Raw genomic sequence first — 27,583 nt, 5'->3', positions numbered from 1 at the left:
CCAGATGCTGTAAGCTCCATAGAGAGAGATCACTTTGATCTGATTAGTTTTTATGATAAGAAATAGTAAATACTTGTTTTTAAGACTTCTTTAAAGGTATTAATCATATCCATACTATAACAAAAGACTCAGGGATTGATTTGCTAGTATTTGGGGTTGCAGGAGTTAAAGGGGTTTTCATCATCTTTCTTCCACGCACATCTCTAGATTAGCACCACCTGATGTGGGGATGCTTCCCCGTCACGTGGTCTGGTCTCACCCCTGCAGTCGTGCACTCCCCCAGCCTGGTCATGTTGTATCAGCACCTCTCTGCCAGGCTTTTTAATGATCAGTTGGTTTCTCTAAGATAGTTTTCTCAGACTTTGTACGGTTTTCTGCAAGCTCCTCGAAGAACATTCAGCAGCTGAAAATGTCCTGTGCTTAATAAAATTGCAGAAACAAAGGCATGCAGAAAGCAGCACTATCATAAATACATTGCCAGCAAGCCTGGCATGAACTGACTGTAGTCAAGCAAAAATATATTGCTGAAGAACCTTCTGATGATATTAAGTGCATAGTATGTTATTCCCAAATAGCAGTTATGCAACTATATGTCAGGCCATTATTAGAAAGATTTTCAGTCAATTGACCTGCAAAATTGTGTGACATGGTTTCATCTCCTGTTATAATCAATGCTCTAGTTTTGCTTCCAAAACACAAATGGAGCTAAACTGAATCTGGAAAGAAAATAAGCAATTTAAATATATTTAGAAGACTGTACTGAACTGTAAAATCTTGCATCAACCCTGGCAGCCATTATATCAGCTTTTCTAGGTTACAAAGCAGAAAAAAGTGGTATATAGTTTACTAAAATACTAATTCAGTAATTAGAAAGATTGTCAAATTCTGGTTAAACTTTGAACACAGAGAATCTGAAGAAAACAGAAGTATTAGTTTCAAAAATGAAAAAATGACCTTTTAAAAAATATATATATATGCTTACCGTAAGTTAGTGATGGCACATATGCATGTTTGAATTTTATACTCTACTTTTGGATACGTTTGCATTTCAAATTTTTGAGATTTTATCAAAAGATCTTTTAGGTCCGCTAATCAGTCTCCTTGCTAATGCTGAAGAAACTAGAGCTAGAAGAGCGAATGTATATATATATATATTTTTTAATTTCCTGGGGAAAATGTGGAAAAGAAAATTATTCCTGAATTTTATTTTATTTTTACAGAGGCATATAGGTTTTCATGAGTAAAAGACAAATTTTAAAAATGCAAACAGTAATGGAAAATAAACTTATATGAAATTTCTACCAATTACTCTCTCCCTTCCTTCCTAGAGAAAAGCCATTTTGGGTGGAAAAAAATCACTTTCAGTTGCTTTAAAAAAGACAGTTTTCAAAAGTTGATCCTTTAAATTGAATTATTGCACTCAAATTTCTTGATAGTTAGCTTTATTCCATTACAATATTAATTTATCTTTAAAATATTAATAGAGATTGATATACTGTGGAAAGAATTTAGAAGTTTAAGTCAGCCTGTTAAGTGAGTTAATAACCAGTGAGTTTCTCGGATGTTCTGGCAATTTCTAAGGAAACAATTTGGAAATCTAAGAAGAAGCTGAAAACTAAAGAAATATTTGTGAGGATTGGTTGGTGCATAGAATCTTATTCTGGTTTCAGATTAATTTTTACATTTGCTCAGGAACACTACTTCAAATTTATGGTGTTTTAGGATGAGATGATAGCGTGAAGTTTTTCTGTGATGGCAAAAACTACTTTAAAATATGATCATAGTTTGAAATAGAATGTGTAAGTAAACGTTATGTGAAGACTGATTAATTTTTTTCTTTCTGTTTTTAGTGGCAACAGCAGCCCCTGATCAGGTAAAACTTGAAAGCATGTTATCCTTTGCGTATGCTGATACTTCAGAGAAATGTGCTCCTGGAACTATGTAGTAATCATATTTTGAGTTTCTTGTCTTTCAGCCTTAAAGGGCCAGTTTTTATATGTGTTCTTTCTGATTAATTTTTCCAAAGACCTTTACCAGCAGGAAGAAATAGTTGCTCGGGACATGAGCTCTGATTCTCTGAGTCAACGTGATATATCTAAATACTAGAATGCTGACCACATGCACAGATGTGATATGGAGGCTACAAAAAGGATTTAGGTTTCATGAGGAGCAAGCAACTCACTGTGGACTTACAGTGCAAATCTAGAGGCAAAAAGATCTTGTTGTTATTAGCCATAAAAACAGGCAGATAGTGAGGTAAAGCAAGGAGATGACTTTTACCTCTCTTCAGGGCATTGGTAGTGAGTCAGGTACTGTATATGCGGTTCTGGAGCCTGTATTTTAAGTAGAATATTGAAAACTGCAGACAGTCTGAAAGAGTGCCACTGATGCTGACAGCTAGAGAAAATGAATTATAGAGAAATGGTATGAGACTTTGAGGTGTATTTTTCCCACTTGCTTAACACTCTTATATTATAATATGCCTAAATTAGATGAATAAGCTTTTTAGGATTGCTGTTTATTCAGTAGAGAAGAGCAGGTGCTTATCTGCCTCAAGATCCCCCTTTTGGAGGTTCTAGGTTATCTCCACTGAAGATAATGGGATTGGTTAGGAATAACTGCAGCTGTGCTTCGCTTCATTTTCCTAAAGACTTACAAGCATCTAAGTCTTTCATGGAAAATAAGATGTTTGATGCAATAGCTAAGAGGGAACCTTTCACAGTGGTCAAAGACTTGGAGACATATGTGACTGTATACTGTTTGTGTGATGCTGACCAGCAATTAAATACTGTTTCTAAGTAATTATAGAGTAGAAGATAGAACTAAGGAGTAGTAAAGCCAAGGATAAAGGTAGAAGCTACATGATATGTCTCCTTAAAATAAAATCGATGTTAAATTGTGTGCCATTGTGTAAAAACAGTATCCTATGCTCTTTCATGCTTAAATTGGTGATAATTAATGATGTCCTATAAAAAACAGGCATGGGATAACATCAGCAGTTTCTCAAGCCAGGGGTTTATGGGTTGTTGCAACAGCTGAATTAAAAGATTTATTCTCGGAATGTAAATTTTTAATCATTTTCTTAGGAATTAGTTTCGTTTGACCAAGAAAAGCAAATCCTAGAGCCTGGTCAGCCTCAGCTTTCTCCTGGGATTTCAACAATTAACCTGCATCCGCAGTTTCCAGGTAGCTTGTTTTGACTTTTCTTTTAGTAAGATACAGTGCTTACAACCCTTCAAAGAACTGGAAAATAGCAGTTGTAACAGAGATTAATGAAAAATTAATCGCAGCTTAACAAGCAGTTTTTCCATAAGCAGAATACAAAAAGAGGAGAAGAGGAGAGAAAAAAAAAATGGAAGCAGAAGTGGGACAATCAAGAGATTGGTATTAGTTGGGAGACATGTTAGGAGGCAAGATAGATATTGTAGACAAAGGTGATACCATTAAAAAAAATCTGGAGTATGTACATGAAAATTTTAATGTCAGCAAAGTTGAGGCCTTGTCCCTGTTTCAAGATAAAGCTTTACTTAGGTGCTTTCTTTATGCCTAACTTCAGCTGCAAAAGTTTGACCATTATGCTTGCTTTCTTTAGCACCTCAGTTTTTTTCACAAGAGGTGGAACAATGGAAAACCCACTTATACTGTTTTTTCTACTTCAGATCTAAGCAGAATAAACTAATGAAAAGCTCCATAGTGTCTGGCTAGTGCAGTATGACATGTGAATGCTGTGGGGGTTTTTTTGGGATGTGATTGATTTCCATTCCATGTCACACAGTAGTGATTGAGAAAACATCTCCTCCTCTGCCTGTTGAAATTGCTCCTGAAGTCTCTACTTCGAGTGCAAGTCAAGTAATTGCACCTACTCAAGTTACAGGTATTGTACTTCCTTTTTAGAATTAAAATAAATTAACATATGACTGTGAGTTCCTGACATTATAACTTGTTCCACTCTACTTTAGTATTAGAATAGCAAATAGAATTTAGCTGTAGAACAGAAAGGAATACTCTGTGGAGAGATACAAAGAAAGAATACAGAAAAACACAGAAATGAGTGTGCTATCAGCAGATCCAGGGCTGGACCTTCCTAGCATACAACTGCCACTTTTATGCCCATGAAGAAACATTAGATGCAAAAATTAATAATTCCTCCACAGATTACCTGATTTGCAACTGAAGTCCAACAGTAAATGTTCATATTTGCACTCACTTGAATTACAAAGATAAAAATGCAGGCACAACTCTTCTAACAATCTAAAGGGATGCACAACTCTACTTTGCTGTGGTCTAGCACAAAGGGGCTTTAAATTATAGCTGGAGTTCCTAAGCACTACCACAATTCAGAAAATGAAGTAAATTAAGGTAGAACAGTCAATGAAGAGAACAGGATCAAACAGAACAGGTGCAGTTCACTGTGGTGGATGCAATGTCTGTGCTCCAGACTGAGGATGGTAATTCAGACTAGCCAGCCTGTTGGAAGGGAGAGGTGCAGACAGTGACAAGACAGGAGGGTACCCTGATGCAGGCTGTGCAAAATCACAAAACGAGTCAACAGCAACCAGCTGGAAGAAACACTGGCTGAGGAGTGACGAAGTTCACTGTAATGTTGTCCGGGGTGGCAGAAATTGAAAATGTGAAAGTTGGAGAGAGGAATGGGTTGGAGGGAGCCTGCACATGTGTTTTTCTCATTCAAGATAACCAAGAGACCTCTGAAGGTAGATAATCTGATAAACATTAGCTGACAATGAAGGTGTGAGTCATCTAAAGACACTGATAAAGAAGCAATATCACCTGATGCTGTGGGCTACTAAATCAAGGGTTGTGGGCTAAATAAAACTCATATTCAAAATCAAAACAGAGACAGCAAGACAGAGAAATTCTGCCAGATGCAAGATGTAGTGGTGGATGATGAATTTCACCCACAGTCTGTCTGCCTTCTAAGTAACAATAGTAAAAGTCCTTTCTAGCTGTGACAGCAGGATTATAGGTGAACTGAATATTCACATTATTATCCTCATTTTGTCCCTTGACCAAGTAAGCAGCTGTTAGAAACAATCACTGTTTTAGGTATCTGAAGCAGAAACTCTCCTGAGTAAAATGAATGACAAAGGCCCTCTTTCCTTGAAAAGAAAGGGGATTGTTTCCAATGTAACTCCACTAGAACTGAGACAGAAGGAAGCAGGCTGTGGAATGTAAATGCTCTCTTTTCTTTCAGCCCATTTCTGCTCCTTTTACTTTGTCCACGGTGTTCTCTCTATATTCATTTCTTCTACACATGCAGGCTATATGAGAGCTTTCCTTTGAATTTTTCTGTCTTACCAGTGCAGCTAAAGCTGTACTCCAAAGGTTCATTGCATTTTAGTATTTAAACAACAGTGAGACAGGACATGGAGGGGGGATTTTTTTTTTAAGAAATCAACTTATAGGAAGTCTGTGGAAATTCCAGAAATTTTACATCTGACATTCATGGGAGCTGATTTCTTCACAGATGATTTACAGCTTATATGTCTGTAGAAATTTTCTCATCCATTTCTTATGCATTATTTAGAGAATGCCAGCAAAGTTGTAGGTGAGATTCTAAGTTACTCAAAGTATCATATCATATACTTTCATACTTCAGTAATCTCTTTTTCATTTTGTGTATAGTTTTCTTTACTGCTATCCCAATTCTTGTGCTGTACATTAAAGACTGTTCCATGTTTTTGTATCAATACCTGTCACAGTACCTTTCCCTTATTTTGCAGCGTGTTGAAAAAATGATCCCTTCCAATTGGTCAGATAAATTGTAGTACTGGTCTTGATATCTCTGTGTATTCCAGACTTGTGAACTTTGTTTCATACATTGACATTCGTGCCCAGTTTTAGCCCTTGTGTAGTTGTTTCCTTAGATAAGTTTGAACTTCAAAATTGGGTGAGAGCTTGCTGATGTAGTCCAGCATGCCTCACAGTCTCCACATTCCTCTTTTATCTTTGTGTCTCTGCACATTCAGTGTTATCTGAATATTAGAATCATTGAATATTCCTCTCCTTGTAATGTGCTTGCATTGTAAACAACTGATTTCAGTTGCTTGAAATTGTCAGTTGGCCCTATCCACAGAGGGTTGTGGGGAATACTGTAATTTTTCTTCTTGCAGTGTCTGGTACACTCTGCTGTACAACCACGAGGACAGTTGTTCCCAACTAGCATGACACTAGCATATGCGTTTACTTGCATGTGCGTTTCACTATCTAGACTGTCTTGTGAAGTACTTCTATGTTTGAACGTATTCCAAAAGGCAAGCGATATCTGCAAAATGATGTACTGAAAGCACAAGTCATGGAGCTTTATTTGTCTGTGGGATACTGCCAGATCCCTGTGATGCATCTAATTTGCTGAAGAAATTGGCTTCTGCCATGTCAGTATTTCATACCTTGTGGGCGAGAGGAAATGTTCCTTCTGAATTTTGTGCTTCAGCTCTTTGAGGTCAGTTCAAAGTTTGAGGGTGCACCTTTTATCTCTGCAGTTATCAAAGAGTGAACCTAGCACATAGCTCTTTGGGAGGGTGCCTGGTGCTTTTCTGTGTCAAGCACTCGGGTCATTTTCAAGGCTTCTGAATAGATAACTGGCTTTGTCTTCACCCCCAAGTTGTCTCCTAAGAAGTGAAAGACTCCTGTTTACAGTGAGCATTTCATACATGGCAAGTAGATTATATTTGAGATGAGTTAGAGTTGCTTTTCTAGCTCTTTTTGGCCCACCTCCTTCAGATGAGGTCAAGTCCATGACTGGTGACACGCTTTCTTTGGTGCCTGCCACAAGCCTGTGTTTTAGAGTTTCAGTTCAATGCTGAGTTTTGTTTTTTACTTCAGGACTTCAGTCTTATATTCCTTTTGAACTACATTTCAGTTTCCATTAGTACTCTTTTGTGCTCCATTTCCTCTCTTGTGTATATATTTTGATGAGCTATTTTTTTGATTTTGTAGCTTCCTTATTGTCTTAAAAGAATTTTTAAGCTTAAGTCACAGGTTGGAATTTCAGTTTGTCTTTTTGCTTGACATATGGGTGTATAACGTATATTTGGAAAATGCAGGAAGGAATGAATAAGGTAAGACAAAAGGATGGTTCATCAAATAGGTTGCATAGTAACTCTTCATTTGCATTTTTATTGTTCTTCTCCAAAACCAAACTACTTAGTGGGCTATCTTAATAGCTCATATGTACAAATTCAATGTCCTTATCAAGAAACTAGATCATTCATAGATAAAACCTTTCTTAAAAAATTTTGATGATCAACCCTTTCCAGAAGGGTTTCGAAGGTGTTCTGTTCTTCATCCTTTTCACCCTTCATATAGAACATGTTGTATATATAGTATATGTTAGCTATGCTTTCAAAGGCTTACTTTTGGATAGTCAATACTATGAATACTACACTAGGAAAGGTGGTGAAAAACAGTTTTAACTAAGAACTTAGTAAGGCAGAAGGTTTTTAGGTTTAAAAATGGGATAGGGGATTGATAAGATGAAGATTTTAGGATTTTTTTTCCCCCCCTTTATTTAGCTCATACTCCCCACAATAAAATAGCTGTGTGTTTTCATAAAGAACTTTTCTTTGTTAGCATGACAAGTCTTCAATTTTAGGATTCTGAGCCACATGTCCAAACTTTAGACAGTTTACCCAAGTATTCATTAAAAAGTATACATTATCACAGTCTTTGACAGATATAGGCTTTGTGGGAGATAGACTGATCAGGATGCTCTACAAAAAGCGGATGGGGAGTTACTCATCTGCTGTTATTTTGAAATGTTCTTTGGATTAGTGTGCTTCTTCCTACTTGGCATATTAAATGTTGCCTTTCCACATCCATGTGTCAAGTAGCGAAAATAACAGAAACATAAGTAATGTTCTCTTCATAGCGGAAAGTTGTCAAAGTGATAGTTGATGTGTCTCAAATGTATCAAAATTTTACTTTTTTTTTTTTTGCTTAAAATTTTGCTATAAATTTGAAAACAAAAGGTCTATGTTGTGTGTATGTATACACAAGACCATTGCAATGTCAAATTGGCTAATCTCTTAGAATTAACAGAAGCTTTGAAGTGATTGGAATATACAAGTAAATACTTCAGTATACATTATTGTCTGTAGTAGAGATGTCTAGGCCTACCAAGAGGTTCCCTGATTTGCATTTACATAGTGAAATTGCACATGCTGGAGTAAAAGTTTAACTCTTAAAAGATGGCTTTCCTTCATGCGGACACGGCCAGTGTGTGGATTTTTGAGTTGCATGCAACTTGCACAGGGTGTAGATCACCCTGCTATTTGAGGTATGATTCTGTCGCCAACTAAATCCTCTTGAATCTACTGAAAGAGCAGAGAAAGTATGCTGTCCTTCTGTAAGCATTCAGCTGCCTCCTTCAATTACTTATAATTAGTTTGTCGATCTCATTAGAAAGCTCTATTAATGGTAAATGTCAGTCCAGAATTTGGAAGTCAGCTGTGCCCTGGCTGTTCCCTTTCTGCCAGCTAGCTCCCTGCCTCAGTGCAGGGAAAGGAAGTTACACCTCTGTGTACCCTACGTCAGGTAGGAAAAAAATTGCAGTTTCCATGTTCTGCTCTTCTTTTGCTTTCTCAGGAGAAAAGAGTGAAACTAGAAATTGCTGTGTGCTGCAAAGGAAGTTAATTAGGTTACTTGTTATAGTTCTTAAATAAAACAATCTGTTGTTCAGATACAGTTCCAAATGTTCAAACATTTAGGAGATAGCAAAGAACAAGTGAGGTAAGATTTGCAGGACAAAAAACAAAGCAGGATAAAAACACTGAGTACAGATAGAGCTAAGGTGTTTCTGAGTGCCTTAATTCTGCACTGTCAGAGTTAGTTCAATTTTGTTTTAGCCTGTTTCTAAGTAGTCTGGATTAATAATTCTTCTTTAGAAATCATAACAGTTTCTTTCAAAAATTTACCATTTCATATTGCTATATAACCTTAATTTAAATTGCAGCTAATCATAGTCATTAATGTTTTGTGCAGTAACACATTTCATTTGAGAATTCCTGAAACTACTGTGAAGGTTTAGCACCCAATACTGCCCAGATCTGAATCTCCTTTTCCTACAAAATACGTCAAAACCATTAACAAATGCATATTCTGTAAGAATAATCAGAAATCCTCCAGAGTTATTTTCTTAACCTTGTCTGAGAAGATTAAATTGTATAAATTTTTGGTTTTATGCTATTTTCATTTTACTTCATTTTTTTATGTGCCCAGATCTTGGATAGTACATGAGAATATATCACTAGGGAAATGTGAGATGTTTTTCTAGATCTTCCAGATAAGTTCCCCTTATGAAACTCTGGACTTGCCAACTTGATTTACAGTTGCTTTTAGGCCCGGTCTTCCCATTTGGATTACAGAATATTGTACACTTACTGAACTATGTGGTAGAGTTTAATGTTAAGCATTTTTTTGTTTGTTTGCTTAGAAATCAACGAGTGTACAGTTAATCCTGATATCTGTGGAGCAGGACATTGCGTTAATTTGCCTGTAGGATACACTTGCATCTGCTACGAGGGATACAAACTTAACGATCAGCAGACAAAATGCTCTGGTATGAATGGACACTTTCAAAAATCTGAAATAATTCTGCTTTGAAATGCTTGAGATGTAGAGTCTGATCTTGCCAACAGTTGTGTGCAACAGAGCAGCTGGGAGTTGCTTTCTCTAATGGGTGCTTCCCAGCTACACAGAAAAATAGTTTTTCTATGTCAGAATTTGCAAATTAGGTCTCTGATAGCTTTTCAGCCACTCTGAACTGAACATAAATTTAGTTAAAGTTGAATGAAAGACTTTCCCGTTATGAGATGAGACAAAAAAGTTGTTAGACAGATCATTTCTTCTCTGCTCTACATCAGGTATCTAAAATCCTCAGAAACAGACCTTCTGTTTGGAGAAAGAACAACCAAAGCAGTGCTTATTTCTCAGACATTTGCCCCATCCTAGCTACCTGCTCTGCAGCTGAACTAAATCTGTCATTTTGTTAGGTCTTTCCTTCCAAGCTTCTGCTGAAAAAGAGAAAGCAAATTGTAAACATCCCAGAAGCACATGAGGAGATTTGGGAAGCAAGGTCTTCATCTCCTTCAAAGCTAATAAGTTCTGGAACAGAGATCTCTGAAGAGTGTGAGACAGAGCCCAGACTGGCTTTGCATGAGCCATTTCAGATCTGGAAGCAACTGTATCAGTACCTTTCCTTTATTCAGATGATGCCAGTTCCTCTGTAACTTGGATCATGAAGAGTTTATTATATGATGTTTTCAAATTATGTATTATCAACTTTTCATGCTACCAAAAGTAGCTTCACAATGATACCTGTGCTATTACGTGGTGGAATTACAGTATTAAAAGATAATTTACACACATACACACAGCCAAATGGTAACTTAAAATCCTTCTATTTCATTCAAATTGTATTAATGTTTTATGCTTGCAGATTATGCTCAGTTTGCCCTCAGGGTAGTGATTTGAACAGTAATCAGGTCACATTCTTCAGGCTAGTGCAATATTCATATACTCTAAGCCAATAAGTGTGGGGTTTTTATTCAGTCAAAACTATTTAATGCATCTTTTCATGTAGGTCACAGAGAGGAAAGCACATACCCTTTCAAATAGTTAAAATAGTTACAAGATCAGTCTTTTCAAAAGCCTGAGATAGAGTGCACAAAAAGAATTACAACTAAATATGTTATTCTATAGTCTTATATTTTTATTTCTTTTATAGATATTAATGAGTGTAATCAGATGCCCCATCTCTGTTCCCTTGGACGCTGTGAAAATACCGAAGGAAGTTTCCTATGTATTTGCCAAGCTGGATTTATGGCCAGTGAAGATGGAACCGACTGCGTTGGTAATTACTGGTCGTCTTTATAAAAAATAAAGATGAATCAAGAAACTTATCCAAAACTCACTGAAGTCCCCTTTTCATTTTTTTTGTTAGTGTTATTGGTACTGGACTGATGTCTGAAAGTGTTTTAACTGTTTCTCACTAGGTATTGTGGAGAGGACAGTATTTGAGTGGCTTCTACTGGTGTACAAAACTGTCAGTTGTTGAAAAATAAGAATTTATTCAGTATCATGTTTGTTTAGGAAAACTACCGGTTAGCAAAAGCACCTTCTGAGATGGACAAAACAAATACTGAATATTCTCTTTCAATCATTAGCAACCATGACAGGCCATAGGTTTAAATATAGCTGCAAGCAGCCATGGACTTCCTAGAGCCATAGAGATGGCCTGAAAGGGCTGTGATCTTCATAAAGTTAGCACTGCCCTGGGCATGACATGCACTCAGCGAGATGCTCTGTGTTTGCAACCACATGGCTGCTCACTGCTCTTCTTCCTGCAGCCAGGTTGTTTCTAGATTTCATTCTGTCTGATTTTACAAGCAGTGAGTCAAGATGGAACTGCTCACTAGGAACGGCTGCAGGGCTGTAGCTTGCAAACAGCTTGCAAATCCAAGCGTATTTTATTTTCTTGTTTCTGTTTAATTAAAGCAGAGTTTAGGGGAGATGCAAACATTTGGTAATTTCATGATGAAGTTAAGTTTCTTGTATTTTCTCCATCTCCCCAGATTTTGATGAATGTTCAAGACCTCATACTTGTGGGGAAGGCTTCTGTATAAACACTGTTGGCTCATACAGATGTGAATATTGTGACAGTGGATACCAAATGAACAGAAGAGGTGAATGCAAAGGTAGGTTTGGACTCTTCACCAGTAGCAATACAGTAACATTTGCCAAGCCAAACAACTGTAATAGGAGGAGCTGTTTGTTCACGTTGACTGTATTGTTATTGACTGCTGTTTCTGATCTCAACAGAAAACTTTAAATGTACTACTTTATATTTTGAATAAATCTGACTATTAGTTGGAAATATTAAAATAATTCATCCTCAAAATAGATTTTTTTCATGCTTAGCTTAATATTTTTCTACCTAATACACTCATTTAATTCATTTTAATCTCCATTTGCTATTTGTTTTCAGACAAAATGTCTTGGCACAGTAGTTTTATATCTATTTGTGTTCAGAGTTCCCTCCTCCCCATCCCACTCTGTGCTTGTTTCCATGGGTAATTTCTCTAGCTTAATCTTTTTGCCAGATATCTCTCACAGCTACTTTGTTCATTTAATTTGCCTTCAGATCATTTAACTTTCTCTTGCACAGCAGCTGAAAATGTCATAATATTCAAAAGGGTATTGCTTGTTTTATCTACAGTGCGTCCTGGACAATGAAGCGAAGTTACCATTTATTCATATGGCAAAAACAGTGCCAAATGTTACTGCTGCTTGGAATGATTAACAGTGCTTGCTGTTCAAGGGAGGCTCAGACCTGAGGCTTGAGCTGCAAAGGGAGAATTCTCACAGGGTAGTCATAAACAAGAAACCCTTCTGAATACTCCCAAACACTTTCAGTTATTTGATGTCTGGATCTGCAATTCAATTCCTATTATTTAGATTTAAGAAACTGCAAAGGAATTCCCCCACTACAAACACAACCCAAAATGGCTCATACCACTTCATCTCAGGACAGATATTTGAACAGCACTCACCACAGAATCTGCTAAAGTTATTGTCAGTCCCTCTCTCGCTGTCCACTGACAAAGTTTCTGCTTCCAAAAAGATTCGTTGTTTCTCTTTTCTCCTATGTTAATAACAGGTAGCAAATGATAAGTTTTTCTTGTTTGTCTTAATTTGGAAATATATAGCCAGCAGATATTTCATGTCACAGGACATCCTAGGACATCTGACCTTCAAAACTTCACATTACTTTTCAGTGTGATATTTTTGCCTTTTTCGTTGTTTTTTTCTTAATTTCAACAACAGTTGTGAAATTGGGAACTAAAATCCACAGTCAGCTATTTCATTTTAAATATAATTTTATTCATGCTCTAGTTACTAAGTTAAGTTACTAAGTTACTTAGGACAGAATAAAATTGCTAACATGTCAGGTTGCCTAGCAAATAACCTAAAGCTGCTGTGGATATTTTTGCTGTTCTGAGCTTTGCTAGAAAATTCCTCTGTCTATTTGGGCAATTTTTTTTCCTATTTATGTATAAATGTTTCACCTGCTCTACTCTTACAATTGCTTCCTCCAAATCTTGTCTATCAGTAAGGAATCCACCTGACTAAAATAGGCTAGAAATCAGAATATCACAGTGCATCAAATTTCTTATTAGCCTATATTTTAAGTAGTGTGGTGATAGTCTTCTATCATTTAACTTAATATGTAGTTCTCAAAACCAAAATCTCTGTTGAAAGCTATTTAAGGTTGCTTAAGGGGAAAAAAAACCCTCCTACACTAATCCATCAAACCAAGGAAATGACACATTCAGGGAATCATTTCAGCATGTCATTACACCTACGCACTACAGTCACCGTTCTGACAGATTCCAGATTCCACGAATAACTCCCCTCCACCTCCCCCTGCTTCAGAAACAACAGCAAGAATTGGCCAAGCTGCACACAACACACAGTTCACTTGCACTTCCCGCCCCACTGTAGTTCTGCCTTCAAGCCACATACACACACACCAAAGTCACAGACCTGGCCCCAGAGAAGTAGAGTACATACATGCTCTTCTTGCCAAGTTCATCATTTACAGAGAACACTGTTACTGGCACAGTTGACCATCACTGCATACAATTAAAGGTTCCTGTAAAATCTTCTTGTGACATCTTTAAGCTTTGCAACATTTTAGCCTTTATTTTGGCTGAAAATTTCTGTACTAAATACCCAATTTGGGTGTTTTGAGGGCAGACACAGTCCAGGCAGTTCTGAGAACAGGTTTTGGGGGAAGCATATGTGCAGCTTAGAGGCTGGGGTGGCCTGTTGCTGTTCTTATGAGAAAGTACCTTCAGTTGGACATTTGTGATCTTGCGAAAAATTGTGATTTGCCTACATCCAGTAGAGACTAGCTTGGAGCTGGGATGTTAAATTTTCTGAAGGCTCGACCATTATCCGGTTCACAATTACAGAGGCGTGAGCTTGTTCCCAAAACTATGAGTAAATCGTCTCCCTGATGTTGCGTGTGCTGGAGGATAAAGTAGTCCTTAACTGCAGAAGACACAAAAGCTAAGCATGGGACAGGAAAGGGAAAGGAGCTTAACTGAGAACTGGAATCTGGAGTTAGAGGTAGCTGGGACTGTGAGGATTTTAATAATTCTGTGCACTGCATGAAGCAAGGATCTGGTGAGAAGGTTTATAATTATTGTGTAATTAAAGACCGTATCATAATATGAGTACTCAAGAGTGGAAGCAGGCTTGATTGAGGTTGCCCATGCAATTTTAATTCTAGCATCAACTAATTATTGATCACTTGAATTCAACTTGTCTTTGAATGTCATTTTTGGTATGCAGTGTTGTATAGATTGCATGTATAGCATGTCTTGTGGGTTTCTTCAGTGCAGAATAAGAAGTTATTGGTGGATACTCAGAACTCATGAGATCCCTGAGTTTTTCAGGACATCTGTTACTTTGTCATGCATAAACTAGGTTGTCTCCTCATGCAGCGGTCTGTATATCACCCTAAACATTGCCAGAATCCTCTCCAAAGCCTCACGGAGCTGTGGGTGCTGCCTGTGCCTTCCTTCAGACACAATTAACTCCTTATCCCCTGTAAACAATTTATTTGCTTACCATTCACACAGTTAAATTCATAGTCCCTATACTACATACATGCTGCCTAACTGTAGGACACAGGAGAATTCACAGCAAATTCTTATTTGCTTTGAAAATCCAGAGCTACAATTTATTTTTTATTGCAATGTACTTCCAGAGTCTCCTGAGAGTGGCTATAGGAGGTACCTCAGGACACTTCAGTACAGTAAAAGGGGTGACATAAGCAAAGGTATTCATGCCCATCTAAGCCAGAAGTCTGATCTGTTGTATCTTGTGGAGGGCCTGCCAAGGAGTCGAAGTGTAGCAGAAAATTCAGATTCAGTTGCACGAACCATGATCTAATTTATTTCTCAAGGAGATACCCCTTCACTGGTACAAATTTATACTAATTTGGACCTTGGTGGGCCTCTGACTGAAAGTTCACAACTTTTTAAGTGTATTAGTAAGACATAAGCACAGTCAGAATAATCAGATTAGCTTACTGTTCAGTGTTCTTTTATGATTCTGACCTACGTTTTATTTTCTCTTTTACAGATATTGATGAATGTCTGGCCCCAACAACTTGTCCAGAAGCTCAGTGCATTAATGCTCCTGGCTCTTACCAGTGCATTCCTTGCAGAGTGGGATTCAGAGGCTGGAATGGACAGTGCCATGGTACGTTCAGTACACTTCAAGGCAGTGTTGACTAATTGAGATAGATAGCAAAGAGCAAATGAATGCATTATGCAAGAAGAAATAAAAGTCTTTTGCAGCTTTGAGTGCCACTTCTTGGGGCACTACTAGAAAATTAAATTCAGCTTCAGTTGTGAAGGATATCCTGTCTGTTGTGAACCTTCCTGTCTGCTCTTTGTGTGTGTATGCCCACGCAGTCTACTTTTGATAGCTGGGAGTTTAGGGAGTAACCATGTTACCTAAATGTAACATAGGTTTATAATAAGCTACCTAGGGAGCGTTTATGTTATCGTTTTAGTTCAGATTGGCAGTGTACTTCTAAAGCTTATCTTCTTATCAGCTCCAATTGCTGCAGTCTGGTTCAATTCATGAAGCCATCTAAGAGCCTTTGAACTGGATTTGTTTTGACTGAAATAACACTGGAAGATGGGCATACTGTGCTTCAGCCACAAATATGCATTCGTTTCATGGAGCAGTGAACCTTCTGAAAAGTTGTATGTTGTGACTGTCAGGGCCTCAGCACCAGTTTTCCTGTACAAGTTCTCTCTTTTTCAACCACCCTACTTGCTAATGAAGACATACTGTAGTGGATAATTACTGTCTGAATATCTGCCTGTAGCAAGGTATCAGCATGTCATAGATGCATCATTTGGTCTTGTCATTTGACTTACTGTGTACGCTGCTAGGGACCCAGGTAGATTTCGAAAGTAATACAGAGGTCAGCAGAGCTGATCCATGTACTTCTAGCCCTGCTATAAAGAGCTTCAATAGGATCAGTTACAGCTGTGGACTTCGTCTCAGAAGACTTAGGTTCTCTTCCTGGCTTTTTTGCTGGCTCTATGGGCAAGTCTCTTGAACCTTTAGTCCCATCTGAAAACCAAAAATAATATTACTGACTAGTTCATCAAGTATATAAGAAGCAAGTTTGTTACTCAGTTGGAAGTTTATGTGCTTCACTGCTGAATTAGGCTCTTTCTTTTAACAGATTCTTAGATTCAAGCACTGAGAATATCACATACATTAAGAGCAAAGTGTATGTGATTTATTCAGTGAAAGCATTCTGAAACAGTAGGGAACTGAGAAATTACTCATGCAGCAGGATAGCAGCAGTGTTATCTACTGGACTGCCATAGCACTAGGGCTGTGGCTCCACGCTGTAATGTGTTTGGAGAATGCCATTTGTGTTCCTAGCCAGAATGTAACAAGGCATCATACGTACAGCGGTAAGATATACAGGCTCAAGAGAAGAAAGAAGAACTATAAATAATCTGAAATATGGATAATAATGGTGATTTCAGTTGTGTCTGGGGATAGATGGGCTTTGACCATCAGATTGTACAGGAGCCTATAAGGAGTCATGAATGATAAGTTAATCTGAGGAAAATATTGCAGTAGATATTCACAATAGCTAATAGCAGTTATGATGATGAATTAAAGACTTTTAATGTCTTTCCAGCTTTCCCTACGCTAGAGCTGCCTAAATGACTCAAGTACTTCAAATCATCAACAATTTTACTCTTTTATGTTGACAGATTTTGTGTGCTTTGTGGTGGCAAAAGATAGGATAATTGAGAGTAGTATAATTTCTGGCATATAAAAGCAAATGAGGTTTAAATTTTTTCTGCATCACTGAAGCTAAAAAATACAGCATTTTCCATACAAACAGGGACACCTGCTTGCTATTAACGACATCCCCAAAGTAAATTAAATTTGAACATGAGCCTTTTATTTTTTGAACACCCCTAGGAAAAAGACAACGTTGATTATTTTAGAACACTGAATTAATTCTGGCTTGGTTTGTAACAGAAGCTGTTACTTATTTATCTGCTTGCTTTTTTGTTTTGTTTTGTTTTATACAAATTGCATTCAGGAGGAATTCTTGAAAATGTTTCTTTAGTAGTAATATTGCAATTCTCATGTTAACTTTAGTGAGTGGTCCATCCAGTTCAATAGTCTTCTCTTCAGAGAATGGTGAAAGTAGACATCTATGCATAGCATATGGAAGAAAAATTTATTTCAAATCCCCCTGTAAATAAAAGTTGGCTTGTCACTGGAGCAAGAGTTATCTTACTTCTGAAACTTCTGCTATAAAGGTTAATTTGTTGGAGTTTCTTGTTGCCTATATAGGCTAGCCTTACAGGAGACCTACATGAAGTGCAGAAACACCCTTGAAATTCCCCAGGGGTTAGCTAAGTCCTTTAGTGCCTAACTCCTTTAAGTTCCTTTGTAAAATGTCATCTACAAATGTCTCACATGTTGCAGGTGTTTTGTATACAGTCTTTAGTTATGCACTGGAGAACTCCTCTAACCCCTGCGCTGTCCAGTGATCAACCTAGCTTTACATCCAGCAAAAACTCAGCAGCAGAAACAGCAGCTGAGTTCTGTACTAACTCCATTCCCTCACGTGTGTGCCTAAACTCCAGGCAAACAAGTGGAGGCAATGAGTAGTGAAGGTTGGGAGACTCTGACCAGAGCAAATTTTTTAAACATGGTTTCAGAGAGAACAACTTCTAACACAGCCCTGCCAACATGAATTGTGTCTGCAGCAGACTTCCTAGACTATTCCTTGCAATAGCAGAAGGAGTAGGATAATGTTTACAAAGTACTCACAGCTGCTAGTGCTTTTATCACACAGTCATTTATCCTTTCTAAGAGTAAAAGTGTGTAATGCAAGAATGAATGTGCCAGCACTTGCTGACCTCTTGTCTACGCTAAAACTGCACTGATTTAAGCCATTGTGGGAAAATTATTGTTAACATAATCTTATTCAGGTAAGGATGATGTGAATGTGGTTGGTTCATAGTGCAACTGCTATTAAAAAATATATATATTTATTAGCATAAACTAGAGTCCCTGCAGTACTGGGGTGAGAACATTGGTTTAGTCACATGGGCCATGAGTAGAGTGTTTGAGCACAGGCCAGCCCAAGTTTAAATCCTTTTAATTAAAATCAGAATTGCCCCAGAATTGACAAGCTCAATACATATGGAGAAGCTCCTTATAATCATGCTTATTGCAGAATTTAAATAAATTCACAAGCCCAATTGAAAGATGGCTGTGTGAGGAAGAATACTTCCTTATATATTTATGCTTTCTTTGTATTCACAGATGTAGATGAATGTCAGTATGGCAATCTCTGTACCAATGGACATTGTGAAAACATTGAGGGGTCTTTCAGATGTACTTGTGGCCAAGGTTTCAAACTCTCTGCAGCAGAGGATCAATGTGAAGGTATGAAGGAATATGACTAAAATTGATAGTGTTGCACATACCTATTAGATAATATTTTCATCTAGCTGTATATCTCTTAATAGAGAAACAACAGAATTACAACACTAAAGCTAAATAACTAAGTAAACCAAAATGTAAGAACAAAGATTTCCATGTTATGGCTTCCTTGGCCACACTGTGTGCTTTGTGATTTGTTATAAAACATCTGAGGTCATAAAGCTAATCAAGAACATGCAGTAATATTTATATTACTGAATTGACATTCCTGCAAAATGCTTGACACTTATATTGTTTTAGAGGTTTGGGGACCTTGGTTTTCTCTGCCATAAACTTTTAGCTGGCATTTGCTTATTTGCTTTTCTTTCTTTCTTTTTTTTTTTCTCCTTAATGTGGGGCAGGGAATCAAAAAAGCCAGGCTACACTCAGCTTGGAACCCAGGAGTGTCTGTTGAATACAGAGCTGATACCTGCATTCGTATTGCTGCATTTCAAGTAGTACATTTAGTAGAGAGAGAGAGACTGGTGCCATAATTCTAAGAACAGTACCTGAACCTCCAGTATGTCAGATCCTGCCTTTCTTCCACATCTAAAATTCCCACCAGGGCAGTCCCAGTGGAGCAAAATTAGGTCTGAAGTCAGAACAGAGAAGTCTAGAGGGCATACAGGAGGTATGAATATCCCTCTGTTTCTTGAACAGCATGCATTAGGGACTCCTTGAAACCCTTTCACAAGGATGAAAGCTGTGGAAGCACACAGAAACCTGAAGGAGTTTCTTCTAAGCTTTTTTTTTTTTTCCTTTTTTCTTCTGTAAGTGTTTGGGTACAGCACCAAACACAGTCAGACTTCTGAGTGCTAGAATAATACAATAAAACTAAATGACCATTCATTTAAATTTGTCAGGAAATTTGAAACAAAACATGAGTGTAAGTTAAGTGTCTTGAGTGAGTTAAATGTGCTGCCCAGGACACATAGCAGCCTGGTCTTGGGGAAAGTATGTAGACAAAGTTTGACTGCTTCCTCGGAGCCTTTCATGGAAAAGAGCCCTTGCCAAGCTCAGCTGGCATGTGCAGATGGTCTTTCTTAAAGTGCACTCTTCTGAAGGACAGCCCTGTCTCCACAAAACCAGGTACATGCTTAGATATTTCATACAGCCCCAAAGACTTTAGTGATCCTTAAATTTAAAACCTCTGTGGTCACAAGGGACCATTACTCAAGAGGTCAGACTACATAGCCATAACACAGACCTGAAAAACCTCATTGAGTAACTTCCTGCTGTTTGAATTAGAGTACATTTTTAGAAAGACATTCAGCCTTGCCTAAATTCTAGAAGTGACCGAGAACCTTCCATACCAATTTAATTGCAGTATGTTAGTTTTATAAATAAGGGAGGGGAACAGGCTTCCTAGCTCAGACAGCTCAGACAGGACATATACTGTGTTCTGAATTCAAAGTGTTGCTCCCCTTCTGCATTTTGGGATTTTCATAGGAAAATTTAAGTTTGCTGTTCAGATCCATCTGTTAACCCAGGCTGACCCCAGGTTGTGAGAACTGAAGTGTTGAGGGCTAAATAGTTGTTGTGGAAGTGGAGAGACATTTCCCCATACTTAGAGGCTTAATACTGTTACAAAGGCAAGTATTAAAAGGAGCCTTAATGTACAGCTTAAAAGTGCAACAGCCTGGCAGTGTGCATCTGAGAACCCCACCCTGTTAAAAGGTGGTGATCCTGCTGGAAAGTATTTTGTGGGTTTTGCTGACTCACTGGAGCAGCCGGCTTGTTACCTTTGCCAGATATGAGAGAGACAAAGGAAGCTCTCAAGCAGTGTGTGCGCATGCATGTGTGTGTACCTGCGTGTGCACTGAGGGATATATTGACACCGAAGGAGAGAATGCTGAAAGCAGTCAGCTTGTGGAAAATGTCCAGTCTGCCATTTCATCTGTTTTCCTGCATTATGTCGACTGCCTGCATTTGTTAATAAATCAGACCAAGAGAAGGGGAACTTTATTTTGACACTCAACTTTGCTGTTTTGTTCAGAGTTGGTTCTTGCACCATTTGCTTAGCAATTGGTATTTTCAGATGTATTATGCTGTCACTGTCTCTTCTGCTACAGATATAGATGAATGTCAGTACCAATCGCTCTGTTTGAATGGACGCTGCAGGAACACAGAAGGATCTTTCAGATGTATTTGTAGCCAAGGTTATGTGTTATCATCTACTGGAGATCATTGTGAAGGTAAGGTTGTGGACTTAAGGTACTGATTAATTTTTTTTTTTTTTCAGTAAGATCTTAAGTATTTCAGCCTTAGGCACCAATTCTTTTGAGGATGAGGCAGAAAGATATATTGCTCCTCTTTTTTCCTCAGTACTTTACTGTCAACCATTTAAAAGGCTCTGCCTACACAGCCACATGTTTAATGGATTCTCAGAAACAGCCCCTGTCATCCTTACACATACAGGAAATCAGCATCTATGTTTCTTACAGTAAGAGTGGGAGAGCAATTGAGCATCCTTACCAAGAACAATTAAGTCTTTTCAAATCTTGTTGTTCAAATTCTGACACAGAGATCTGTGTTTGTTTCTGAATTACAAAAGTTTCTGCCAGCGTGCACTGTTGGCATGGGGGTCTGCTTAAGTGACAACTTCTCCAGCTGGTAGCCAGCTCCAGTCTGTAGCCAGCCACCACAATCCCAAATGTGCATTGGCAGGAGAAAATAACGTAGTCTAAGATGAGCTTCAGAGGGATCTACTGGAGCTCACAGCTTCCACTGTCTCAGAAGGCAGTCTACATAGTGAACTTGTTAAAACAAAAATTAGAGGTGGAAGATGTATAGCAAACGTAGGGAGAAGTACTATGTTATAGAAAACAATGCATTCTATGACTTCTCCGGTAGGAAAACTTAGTGTCTGGTAATTGGCAAATAGATATTTTCTAATGAATTATTCCAAGGATACTCCCTCTCCTCTGTCCCATGTCTTGGAGCCTTTTAAGTTCACGTTGCTGGCTATACCATCTGGATATACTACTTCAGTTGGAGTCACTTTTGCTGCACTATTCATGATCACCCTCAGCGTGTGAGACCACTCACCAGCAAGCTCCGGAACAGATTCTACCTCAGTTGCTTCCTTATCTCCCACCCTAGGGAAAAATCTCTTTCATTTAAGCTCTTGGCACACGTGGTATTAGCACAAATAAACTTTCCAGTCTCTAGTGTGCTCCCTGTGACTACTGATACAATCAAAAAGAGGCAGCTCCTTACTGCTGTTGTACCTAACAGTGTTCTGCTGTTAGGTTATTCTCCACACAGCACTCTAGGAGGCAGTTATCACCATCTCGCCCACAGTGATGTGTCAGGAATCCTCCTTTTCAAGTGATCCAGGCAGAGGAGCAGTTCCCCTGAGCCAGCCCAGTGCTGTCTTCTCAAGACAAACCTGTGATATCAGACCAGACTTCTTCAGTGCTGATGATGCTGGATTGTCCACATTTAAAGAGTGACAGCATGTCTTGAAATTCTCACCAGCAAGGTACAAGAAAATCTTACAATCTTCTCAGCAGGCTGATACTCTTCAGTACAGAGCTGTTTGGAGAATCTGATCTTAGAAGAACTTAACAAGATCTTGTCAGAGTTTCTGGTGAATACCAGCATGACTTGCACCAGCTTTAAGAAATGTAGGCTGATGATACCAGCACTCGAAACTTGTGTGCTCTCACCAGGCACCAAGATCTTCATGAGTGGTGATAACACTGTGGCAAGAATCGAAGGAAAATGTGGTGGGAGAGATCGCTGGTCCATCCTGCCTCACAAAGACAGAATGGACCATATGGTTTTATTCCTCACAGATATTCATCTAACCTACTCTTAAGAAGCTTCAGGGAATAAGACTCCAAATATCTTTTCAAGCAGCCTGTGCCAGTGCTTTGCTATCCTTGTGTTAGACTTTCTTTTTCCCAAGTATGCAACCGTAGTCTTTATTGTTGCAGTTTAATTATATGACTTTCTTCTTCCTTGTTTAAGGTGAACAGAATAAGTTTCTTTCTTTCCTCTGCATAATAGCCAGAGACCCACTTCTTGGGTGTTCTGCTAGCAGCCTTCAGAGATTTTGACAGCCAGAATTGCCCTAGACATGCACCTGTGAAGAGTAGTAAAAAGACTAAACATCTCAAACATGAGTTACTGTCTCAGATTTTTCTCTAGATTCTTGTGTAGGAACCATAGGAGCTCTGAAGAGTTGCATCAGAGAGGGAAGGTTTGTGTCATATAAGAAATAATGCATTTTGACTGTATTTGGCAGAAAACATCTTGTTGTGGGGCTTGGCATTAATTCAGCACAAGGGAGCCATTAATTTTTTCTCATGCTCCCAGTTAAAATTAATTGCTGGTTTAAATAAACCACAATTTATTTCTCAGTTGAAAATTATTATAAAACACATGGTTTTTAAAGGGTAACAACTTTGTCAGAATTAAGTGCAATTTTATCTGCAATAACATTCAGTTATGCTAGAAAGCTATCTTTATTTCTTAGTTTTTATCTAATAGACTAAATCTCAAGGACAGTTGTACTCTGATATACAGAGTGAGCTTTCCAGAGATAAGTGTAGAAAGAGGTCTCGTCATCTTTTTTTAACTGCTGTTGTTATTAATTCCTGCAAAGCAGGAAATGTTATAATTCTAATCAACTAAAATCTATCCTTATGAAGTCAGAATAATCAAAAGGCAGGAGAAAAAACTCTGATAACTGTTTTTCGAAGAAAACTGTCTGTCCTATCAGAGCAATAGACTCAATTAATTACAAGGCAGAGCACTGTGGACACAGGGGAAAGTTGCTTATGAGCTGTTTTGTTTACCTGATTCTATTTTCTGTTTGTTTTCTAACTAGAAGCATGATCATGAAATACTCTGTGACATCTTTAGCTGTAGTGAAACAAAACTGTATAATACCGCTGGAACATAGGCACTTGCTGAGTTAATCTTGTGCCAGAAAAACTGAGCTGTTTCCTTTACTGGGGCTGCCTTTAAACCCTTTGAAGACAATAGAAAGGAGAGACTTTAGGCGGAGACAATGGAATTCTTTCCATCAGTCTCAATGGTTTGTGGAGCAGATGCTACTGTATAACCAGCAGAGCCCCCTTGACTGTAGTGCAGCTGTGATGAATCATACACCTACAGGATCTAAATCATGGTGTGATTTTGTCAGTTCTGGTTTCAAAACCTTACAGCTGCCCACTAGTGAAAAACATACCTAGAAAATCCTTGGATGGACAGCATACAAAGACATTTTACAGGAGGTCACTAGGGGAGAGTACTGTGATTATATGGCCTAAACATGAAATACTGTATATGTTTTTGTATTACAAACATGTGGAACATTTCTTAATAAAAACAGTGTTGAGGAAGACATTAGTATCCTGTTCCGGAAATATTTGATTACTTTCTGTGCAGTGTGTATCCTGAAACTTGCCCTGCTAGTGTGTCGCTCAGCATGTTTATCCCATGGATGCTGAGACACCAGAGCTGCCTATAGACCTGATGCTTGGTACTGGAACATGGTATATAGGCAACTGGGAGCTAGGTCCTACATGCCCCGACTCTTGAGCTGGGTTTATGGCTTGGGTGTAGCACTATGCAAAAGCTGCTTCCTGACCCAAGTTGCTAAGCCTGCAAAATGGCTATACTGCATCATGTGAACTTCCTCTGAAAAAGCAACCATTAGCACAGCTGTATAGACAGAGCAGTCCATGTCCTACACGTCTTCTGTCTGTGAGGCTGCTTTGCAGGTAGTCTCCAGAGGCATGCCTTGTGCTAGTGTGACACACCAGCTATGCTTGGGCTTGCACATGCTCTGGAGGACATCTGAGTCAGGTCATTTCCAGCTCAGGGTTCTTTGCATGGTGATCTAAACAAGTCCAAAGATACATATCTCAAAGTACAAGTTTGTATCGCCAGGCATTTTTTTGTGCCTGTCTTCTAAATGTACAACTGCTTGAATTTTCTTGTTAATTATCATACTGTAACACCACGGTCACCGTTAAAGTAGGGGAGACATTTGTATAAAGATCTGTTGTGATGGCTTTCATTAGAGATGCATACAGATGGCACGTTAGCCATGCTTGCTAAGAGGAAATGACAGGCAAACTCAAATTTTGGAATTTTCTAGAAATGCAAAAAGTGTGACAATGTGATGAAAGAGAAATTGAAAGGACATCCTAAAGTGTAGTAAATTTGAATTTTTGTGTTTTTTTCCCCCCACAGTCATTAAAGGGAACTGGAGCTTCAAGTTGCTACATTAGATCAAAATGTCGCTATTAAAAGTTTAGTCATTTTTTACATCATCTAATTATTCAGTTATATTTTTATTTCAGATGTTGATGAATGCCTTCAAAACAGTGATATTTGCCTTGGAGGAAACTGCATGAATACTGAAGGGTCTTATGAATGCACTTGTCCAGATGGTTTCCAGCAGATAGCGAATAGGGGATGTCAAGGTATGGCATAGCTATAAAAACCACATGGATTGTCACTATAAATGTGCAAGTTTATAAGTGTAACTTGTGAGAGTCACAGACCATGATAAAGAGGAGAAACTTGTATTACTACGATCTCTAGTTCTTTTTTCCTTTTCTCACTTAATGTTGTAAATATATGCTGAGAAACTATTTCAACAGGTTTAATCTCAGCCTTCATAACACAAAAGAGAATTTATATGACGACTTACAGAGATAGTGCTGCATTTTCCTAAATCTTGGGAGCATTTAATGTGATAGTACCTCCTGTATTTGTGAATCCATGCTCTAACAGACAAGAGCAGTCTAGGTAGTACCAGATCACATCAGGTAAACCTCTCTCTTCTCTTAAACATTTTGCAGTGCTTTGTGGAAGAAGGGGAGGAACAGAATCTGTTATCTGAGGCTAGCTTGACATTGCCAAACCCAGACACACTTCCCAGCTTTTAGGTTTGAATGATCCCAACTCCATGCTGGCATGAGACCCAGGCATGCCTCAGGACTCCCCTATACTTCTCCATTTTTATGAGGGAAAAAAAACATGATATTAGAGCTGGAAAGAGGTGATAGTATGGTCCAGGCATGTTTGTGCTCTAAATGATTGGAAGACCAAGAGACTGGACTGGGCTTTGGCTCTTCTCTTGTGGCACTGTTTAGACTTAACCAGAGAGACTGTATTCCAAGTGATATATTTTGAAGATTTTATGCAACCAATTCCCTGTAAAATTTCTGAGTATTATATGTGACTGCTTTCTAACTCAGAAAGTCTTGCATTCAACATAGGGAAGTGCTGTATTAGTCCTTGCTTTAGCGGATAAGGGAGAATTGATCACAGGCTATAAATCAACGCTAGCTTTGATACCACTCTACTACCTTCACTCTGCTATGTAAACAAGAAATACATATCCTTCACAAAACTGAAAGCACTTATGAGCAAACTAAGGGACCGATAGTATTTTTAACAGAAAAATGTGAATGCAAATTGGAAAACATTTTAGATAGGAGAGCCACACTTGAAAAAGAAGACCCCCAAAATTTAAAAATAACAATTTGCTATAGAGGGGAGTGAAGCTGCTTGAGAAACAGCCAGATCAATAGCAAAACAAATGGAAGAGAGAAGGAGTTCATACTGTGATTGCAGACAATTTAGAAAAGCAAAAATTGGACACAGCAAAAGAACATGTGAGAATCTGTGACTAGCAGAATTAAGTAGAGTTACTCTTTTTTACAGTGTTAACTACCTGTTGTTGAGCTGTTACAAGATCTTACAAAAGAATTGTTATTAGTGCAGAAAAGACAGAAATCTTCAATATATCTTCTTGTCCCATATTTCGGACTGGACAAAAACTAGCCATAGTCACATCATAAATGATTAATTCTTTCCATTCCAGCAGTACTTTCAAAGAATTTTCCACAGCAGCAACTAAACTGAAACATTTTTAAATGATTGCAAGTTATTTCTATCATTTGCTATCTGTAATAGCAAAATAAAATAAAATAATTTTGGGGAGAATCTGTACAGAGAAATTAGAGGCATGATAAAAGATCAAGATCATAGACCACTAGTAAAGAGCTGTCTGGATCATGCAGTAAACTCTGTGTGAGGAAACAATATGCGTCTTGATATGAGCCAGTTAGATACTGAAGAAGGAATCTTGGTCATGCTTGTAGAATAGCAGACTTGCTTCTGGGACACAGTGGCTGGAAAGGATTTAGGGGTCAGAGTTATGTTCAGCTGAATGTGAGCTTCCAGTGCAACCCTGTGGCCAGAAGGACTAATGCACTCCTCAGAAGGTATAAAAAGCAGAATGTTCAGCAGGAGTAAGTGGGGTTTATTTACTTCTGTCTTGCACTGATACACCTGCTCCTGCCATATTGTTGTACACTGAAGTTTTGGTGCCCACAATTCAAAATGGATGCTGATCAGTTGAGGAGAGTTCAGACATGAACCCCCAAAAGGCTAATGGCCTGGGATGAAAAAGATCGAATTATTTTAAACTGTTTATTTTGACAAATTAAAAAATGAGGGGTGACTTGACTCTAGCTGTGTTACCTACAAAAGGAATCATAATTGAAAGTAAAGAGCTCTTGACTAAGACTGGCAAATGTATTGCAGACTGCACTATCTGCAAAGTTGAACTAATTTAGGCTAGAAATTATGAACATGCATTTTGTTCAGGAGCAAAGTTGAGGTAGCATGCAGCAAAAAGAATCCAAAACACTAGAAAGTATGTGAGCAAACAGTTTGCTTTTCAGATAATTTAAACACTGTTTCCCTAACATTGTTAGCTTTGTTTTCCTGTTTTTCAATATATCTTTCTAGTCTTGTGTAATCTACTGTTTTGGTTTCCAGTATTGTTCTGGCAGTTTAAAGAAACAATGATCATAACATCATATATACCAAGCATTTGGGAGCATTTCCACTCAGCAAAAAGCAGCATTTGGCTTTAGATTGGGTAAAATAAACTTATTGGAAAAGATGCAGCTCCAGACCTGCTGGTAACACATGGCACTAGATGAACAAGTTGACCAGCGTACAGTAAGCA

At 38.2% G+C, this 27,583-nt stretch overlaps 1 protein-coding gene across 12 annotated transcripts in view; it reads left to right on the top strand.

Annotated features, from left to right (window-relative positions):
* The window catches only part of LTBP1 (latent transforming growth factor beta binding protein 1), a 215,364-nt gene that overhangs the window by 144,426 nt on the left and 43,355 nt on the right, over positions 1-27,583 (top strand). For 10 of the 12 annotated variants that reach the window (XR_010883704.1, XM_067293254.1, XM_067293257.1 and 7 more), the window contains 10 exons: positions 1,851-1,873; positions 3,087-3,186; positions 3,776-3,874; positions 9,452-9,577; positions 10,745-10,870; positions 11,592-11,714; positions 15,172-15,291; positions 18,418-18,540; positions 20,649-20,771; positions 24,897-25,019. Coding sequence is in view for 11 of the 12 variants with exons in the window: in XM_067293254.1 (XP_067149355.1) it covers positions 1,851-1,873; positions 3,087-3,186; positions 3,776-3,874; positions 9,452-9,577; positions 10,745-10,870; positions 11,592-11,714; positions 15,172-15,291; positions 18,418-18,540; positions 20,649-20,771; positions 24,897-25,019 (1,086 nt within the window). In the remaining variant the exon portion in view is untranslated. The remainder of the gene's footprint in view (positions 1-1,850; positions 1,874-3,086; positions 3,187-3,775; positions 3,875-9,451; positions 9,578-10,744; positions 10,871-11,591; positions 11,715-15,171; positions 15,292-18,417; positions 18,541-20,648; positions 20,772-24,896; positions 25,020-27,583) is intronic. The other 2 variants (XM_067293253.1, XM_067293263.1) reach the window with 1 other exon arrangement.

This window comes from Apteryx mantelli, chromosome 3 (assembly GCF_036417845.1).
Source record: "Apteryx mantelli isolate bAptMan1 chromosome 3, bAptMan1.hap1, whole genome shotgun sequence".
NCBI classification, from domain to species: domain Eukaryota; kingdom Metazoa; phylum Chordata; class Aves; order Apterygiformes; family Apterygidae; genus Apteryx; species Apteryx mantelli.
Note: the sequence above shows the minus strand (reverse complement) of the source record. Positions and strands in the feature narration are given on the sequence as shown.